The 6,203-nt window shown below is 58.4% G+C and overlaps 1 protein-coding gene across 1 annotated transcript; it reads left to right on the plus strand.

Annotated features, from left to right (window-relative positions):
• The first annotated feature begins 1,040 nt into the window (after positions 1-1,040).
• LOC107298118 (zinc finger protein OZF-like) lies at positions 1,041-5,254 on the plus strand. Its single transcript, XM_015827480.1, has 5 exons — positions 1,041-1,080; positions 2,392-2,484; positions 3,475-3,573; positions 3,699-3,815; positions 3,936-5,254. The coding sequence occupies exons 1-5, from the start codon at positions 1,041-1,043 to the stop codon at positions 5,252-5,254; spliced, it is 1,668 nt and encodes a 555-aa protein (XP_015682966.1).
• The last annotated feature ends 949 nt before the right edge of the window (positions 5,255-6,203 follow it).

A 6,203-nucleotide genomic window follows, 5' to 3' on the forward strand; every position in this document is an offset into this window, starting at 1 on the left:
ATCCCTTCCAACTCTGTTACTCTATGATTCTTTAAGAGCAGGGGTCTTCAAACTTGGCCCTTTTATGACTTGTGGACTTCAACTCCCAGAATTCCTCAGCCAGGCACGCTGGCTGAGGAATTATGGGAGTTGAAGTCCACAAGTCATAAAGGAGCCACATTTGAAGACACCTGTGTAAGGGTGTCCTGATTGATCAGGGGGTTGGACTAGATGACCTTCCAGATTCCTTCCAACTCTTTTATTCCATGATCCTGTAAGGGTGTCCTGCTTGAGCAAGGGGTTGGACTAGATGACCTCCGAGGCCCCTTCCAGGTCTATTCTGATCGATTGATTGAGGGGAGAAGGCCGTGAAGGCTACTTGAGTTTTCCCCCTCAATCAAATGGCGAGGAGGAGAGTGTCAACTAGTCCTTGAACTCTGGCCACAAGTGAGCCCCAAATTTCTGTTGCTAAGCGACACAGCTGTCAAGTCAGTTTTGCCCCATTTTACGACCTTTTTTTGCCACGGTCGTTAAGTGAATCATCGCAGTAATCAAATGAGTCACCAGGTCGTCGTGTGAATCCGGCTTTCCCCATTTTGACTTTGCTTGCCGGAAGGTCACGTGACCCCGGGACGCTGCGACCGTCACAAATGTGAGCCGGTTACCAAGCGCCTTATTTTTGCTCACGCGACCGTGGAGATGCTGAACGGTCGTAAGTGTGAAAAACGGTCATCAGTCCCTTTTTTCGGTGCGGTGGGAACTTCGAACGGTCGCTAAACGAACGTTTGTCGATGGAGGCGTATCGGCGATGTGGGTATCGCCGTTTAATCCTGAAACACAAATATTCTCTTCTTGCTGACGTTCCGACTTTCCAGCCAAACATCCCGGGTTTAGTGGGGGGCCAGGCAGGGAAAAGATGGGGACCCTCTCCTCGTTTCTGAGTGGGGCAGGGGTCTTCATTCTCCTTCATTTATGCCACCTCTCCTGCCCCAGACAGGATTCGTTAATGTGACCCTTTTTGGTCAGAGAAGAGAGACGGGACACCTGGCCGCTACGAGAAGATGGAGACCCCCCGGGCGAGACCCAAACTTGCCAATCCAGGTGAGATTATCTTTCGGGGGGCCCTCGGAATTGGGGTGATCCGGATGGGGAAGGGTACTGAGCTGGTGGGGAGGGGTGAGCATCTGACAAACTCTCTGAAAGGCAAACGCACGACCGGGATGGAAGCCCCTCCTGGCTGGATTACAAATTGTTAGCCTCGCCTGTCCTCGATGTACAGCCACGACTGAGCCCGACATTTACCTTGGTACGTGAAGCACATTTTGCCCCTTTGTACGACCTCCCTTGCCACCGTTGTTAAGCGAATCCCCGCAGTTATTAAGTTAGTAACCCGGTGGTTAAGCGAATCCAGCTTCCCCGTCGACTTTGCTCGTCAGAAAGTCGCAAAAGGGGAAGATTCGCGTGATCTCCGGGACGCTGCGACCCTCATAAATACGAGTCAGTTGCCAAGGGCCCGAGTTTCGATCCCGTGACCGAGGGGATGGTGCGACCGTCGTTAAGTGTGAAGAGTGGTCCCCAGTCGCGTTTTTCGGTGCCGTTCACGAAACGAACCGTTGAAAAGTCGAGGACTGTCTGCATCTCCCTGATCGGTCTTTTGCTCACTGGTTCTCGGCATCTACGGCGCCCCTAAGTGGAACGGTCCCCTCTGATGGACAGCAGAGACCCCTTCCCCTGGGGAGAAAGGTCCTGGGGTCCCTGGGGGGGGTCTCTTTGGAATGATCAGCGGGAAAGCCTCCCCGTAGAGCAGGGGTGTCAAACTGCCGGCCCACAAGCCGGACGCATCATGAGAAAATCGCGCCCACCCCACTGCCGGCAATGGGGAAAGAGTTCCGATACGGCGCGCGGCGTCACGTGACGTCGCGCGAGTTTGACATGTCTGCTGTAGAGGGAGGAGGGCTGTGCCCCTCCCGTCTCGTAATATATATGTGTGTGTATATGGGGGAGGGGTCTTCCTGCCTGTGTGCGAGCACCCTTTTGTTCGGGAGGTGGTATGGGACCCCTCTTCGGGCGCCACGCTATGCCGCCATTCCCCTTCCCTTCCCCTTGGTAGAGATTTTTACCGAGTCTTTTTAGAGGAGGGGGCTTCCTACTCTGGCAGACCCTCCTTTGTATTCGAGCAGACACCCCAGCCCCGATTTGCTCGGGGGGAGGTAGAGGAGTAAAGGGGGAGGGGTCCCGGCTGCCTGGCAAGAGGTGGGAGACTTCTTACTCCTGATTGTCCAGCGGTATCAAAGACCCATTTCCGTGTTTTGCTGGGGGCTGGTTGAGTCTCGGCCTCCCAACTTCCGGGGTGGGGTAACGAGGGTCCTAACTGTGCCCCCCCTTGCCTTGACTGTGGCCCCTTCCCTCCAGGGTCCAAAGTGGCAGTGAAAGAGGAGCCGGGGGAGGAGTTGCGAATCGGCCGTCCCCGAGACCCGGCCGAGGGAGAGACGTTATCGCCTTCAGGTAAGGCCGGACAGTGAAAGCAATTAGCCCGTGGAACAGCTTGCCACCAGAAGACGCAGGCGCTCCAGTACTGGAGGTCTTCACGAAAAGATTGGATGGCCATTGGTCTGGAATGGTGTAAGTTCTCCTGCTCAAGCAGGGGGGTTGGACTAGATGACCTCCCAAGTCTACGATTCTGTAATTTGGGAAGGGTCTCTTGCTTGAGTAGAGGGTTCGACTAGATGAACTCCGCGGTCCCTTCCATCTCTGTGATTCTCCTGGATCATATAGGAGAGCCTCACAGAATCATAGAATCACAGAGCAGGAAGGGATCTTGGAGGTCATCTAGCCGAACCCCCTACTCAAAGCATGCGATTACAGAATCGCAGTGGGAAGGGACCTCGGAGGTCATCTAGTCCAAGCCCCCGGCTCAAGCAGGAGACAGAATTACAGAATCACAGAATAACAAAAGTTGGAAGGGACCTCGGAGGTTATCTAGCCCGACCTCCTCCCTGAGCAGGAGACCCTTACAGAAACATAGTATAACAGGATTGGAGGGGACTTTAGAGGTCATCTAGTCAAACCCTCATACTCAAAAAAGAGACCCTTCCAGAAGGATAGAATGACAGAGCTGGAAGGGACCTCGGAGGTCATCTAGTCCAGCCCCCTGCTCGAGCAGGAGACCCTGACAGAATCATAGAATGACAGAGCTGGAAGGGACCTTGGAGGTCTTCTAGTCCAGCCCCCTACTCAAGCAGGAGACCCTTACAGAATCATAGAATAACAAAGCTAGAAGGGACCTCGGAGGTCTTCTAGTCCAATACGATTTCTGACCAATGGCTGTCCAATCTCTTCTTGCAAGCCGTCTTGTACGGGGAGCAGGAAGGGGGTTCACGAAAGACCCCAGACAGGGACCCCGATGCTCCAGGCGGGGTCCCCACCCTCGGGGGAAGCCCGGCGCCTGCCTCCGAGGGGGAAGCTACAATCGCACTATTGTGAATTTGGTTCCAGGGATCCGGCCAGAGGTTGTGATCAAGGACGAATCGGAGGATCCGTCGTACCGCGCGGGTCTCCGGGAAGCGAGTGACGAGGACGCCAGCACCGATTCCTGTGAGTTGGCCGGTCTCGGAGCTTGGTATAGCTTGGTGGGGGGGAGGTGGTGGTCTTTTCCCCAGTGGGACTCCAATCCCATTGTCCCCTCCCCTAGTGACCTACCTTTCTACCCCCATCTCCAGCTGACACCAAGCCTGACGTTATTGTGAAGATGGAACCGGAGGAGGAAGAGGAGAAGGCGAAGGAGGAGGAGGAGGGGGTCCTTGGCTGCTCTCCCCCTCCTAGGCCTGCCCCCCTGGGTGAGTTTGACCCGCTTTGGGCGACCCAGCATGGGTCTTGTGAGTTACCTTTACTTTGTAAGTAGTTACACTTTGTCCTCGACTTAGTCACTCGGGTAATTCTTCTCTCTTCTCTGCCAGCCGGCTGCTTGGAGCCGAGTCCCAGCGTACCGCGGGGACAGTTGAGCCAGGAGCCGTGCGGAAAGCGCGTGGAAGGCGCTCCTTTCCGGGACTGCCCCAAGACGAACCGCAGCAGGGTTCAGGACGCGGCCCCAGCACCCGCCTCCGATCCTGGACGATCCCCCGCTGCTGTGGAAAAGCCGACCGGAATCGTCTCAGGTGTGACCGAGGCCTACCGCCGCCCCGAGCGGCCCTTCGCCTGCAGCGTGTGCGGGAAGCGCTTCCCGCACCGCGGCAACCTGGCGACCCACCTGCGGGTCCACACGGGGGAGAGGCCCTTCCCCTGCGCCGAGTGCGGGAAGCGCTTCAGCCAGAAGGGAGACCTGAGGCGCCACTTGCGGGTCCACACGGGGGAGAAGCCCTTCGCCTGCCCCGTCTGTGGCAAGCGCTTCTGCTCCAAGCAGACCTTCGTCCTCCACCAGCGCACCCACACCGGCGAGAGGCCCTTCTCCTGCCCTGAGTGCGGGAAGCACTTCAACCACAAGGCCAACTTCCTCACCCACCAGAGGATCCACCGGGGCGAGCGGCCGTTTGTCTGCGGCGAGTGCGGCAAGGGCTTCTGCGCCCGGAAGACCTTCCTCCTCCACCAGAAGATCCACGGGGGCGAGCGGCCCTTTGCCTGCCCCGACTGCGGGAAGAGCTTCAGCCGGAACGGGGACCTGACCCGCCACCAGCGTATCCACACCGGCGAGCGGCCCTTCGCCTGCGCTGACTGCGGGAAGAGCTTCAGCCACAATGGGGAGCTGATCAAGCACCGGCGCATCCACACGGGTGAGAAGCCCTTCTCCTGCCCCGAGTGCGGGAAGAGCTTCAACCGCAAGGGTACCCTGGTCACCCACCAGCGCATCCACACCGGCGAGCGGCCCTTCACCTGTGGCGAGTGCGGCAAGACCTTCAACCTGAAGACCACCCTGATGAAACACCGGCGCATCCACACCGGCGAACGGCCCTTCGCCTGCCTGGAGTGCGGGAAGAGCTTCAAATACAAGGGGAACCTGCGGACCCACCAGCTGACGCACACGGTGGAACGGGTGTACCCGTGCACCGAATGCGGCCTCGTCTTCGGCCAGCGGAAGCAGCTGAAGGGGCACCAGGCGGCTCACGCGGGGGACCGCCTGCGGCCCTGCTACGGGCAGGACAGCAAGGACGGGGACCCCTTCCTCCCGGTGCACCCCCTCCTCCTCTCCTGCGCCCCGCTTCCCGTGCCTCTGGAGACCCTGACCAAGTTCAAGCCGGAAGTCGGCTGCCAAGGCCTCGGACTTCGGGACCCCGACCCTTAAACTTGCTCGAGGGGGGAAGGATATCTTTTCGTTTCTCTGCGGGACACCGTTTTTGCGGCGAACATGGCAGCAACCTGGTGAGACGCCGGCAGGGAAGGACGCCGGCGTGATGGATGTTCGGGCGTAGTCTGGCAGCCCCCTCCACCAAAAGGAGGAGACCAAGGGCAGTTCAGGGTGGACGGTCTCCAAATTCTTAGCTTAGCAAACCGGGCGCTTCCTAGGGCAGGGGTCCCCGATCTTTCGGACGCCAGGGACCGCTTTCGCAGAGAGAGGTTTTCCCGTAGACCGGAGGGTGCGCGGTTTCACCTGCTGCCTGCATCCCGCTGACGGGGCTTTGCTTGTTCGTGCGGACCGGATGCTGGCGTGCCGCGGCCCGCTACCGGTCCACGGGCCGGGGGTTGGGGACCCCTGTCCTAGGGGATAGTGAATGGGGCTTAGGCGTAGGAGGAGGAGGCAGGCAGGAGGCCCCGAAAGTAATGCGGATCGGTAGAAGCCACCTCAAAGGACGGTCGTAAAGGAGGGAGTAGGTGACTTCCCCTCCCAGGGTGCACCTGGTCAACCAGCCAAAGGCAATAAAGCTGCGCGGTTCAAGAGGAAATGGCTGACCTTAGTCTTTTGGGGGGAGGGCGAGGAGGAAGAGGAGGAGGAGGTGACGGCTCCACTGGGAGGGGGCTCTTGTGATCGGTGGGAGGGGCAGAAGCCGACATTATATCTGGAAAGAGGAAGGACCCAACGGACCAGGGTTGGGTTAGTTAGTCAAAGGCTTGGCGGGCCTGGGGGAGGGGAGGGGGGGGAGAGGAAGCGGGCCATGTGAGGGGTGGGCTGAGTGAGTGAGTGACTGACTGATTGATTGCCTGTCTGATTGATTGTTTGACTGACTGATTGATTGATTGCTTAACTGGCTGGCTGGCTGGCTGACTGATTAACTGACAATGACTGACTGATTTAT

This window comes from Protobothrops mucrosquamatus, unplaced genomic scaffold, assembly GCF_001527695.2.
Source record: "Protobothrops mucrosquamatus isolate PMUCROS unplaced genomic scaffold, P.Mucros_1.0 scaffold3727, whole genome shotgun sequence".
NCBI classification, from domain to species: Eukaryota; Metazoa; Chordata; class Lepidosauria; order Squamata; family Viperidae; genus Protobothrops; species Protobothrops mucrosquamatus.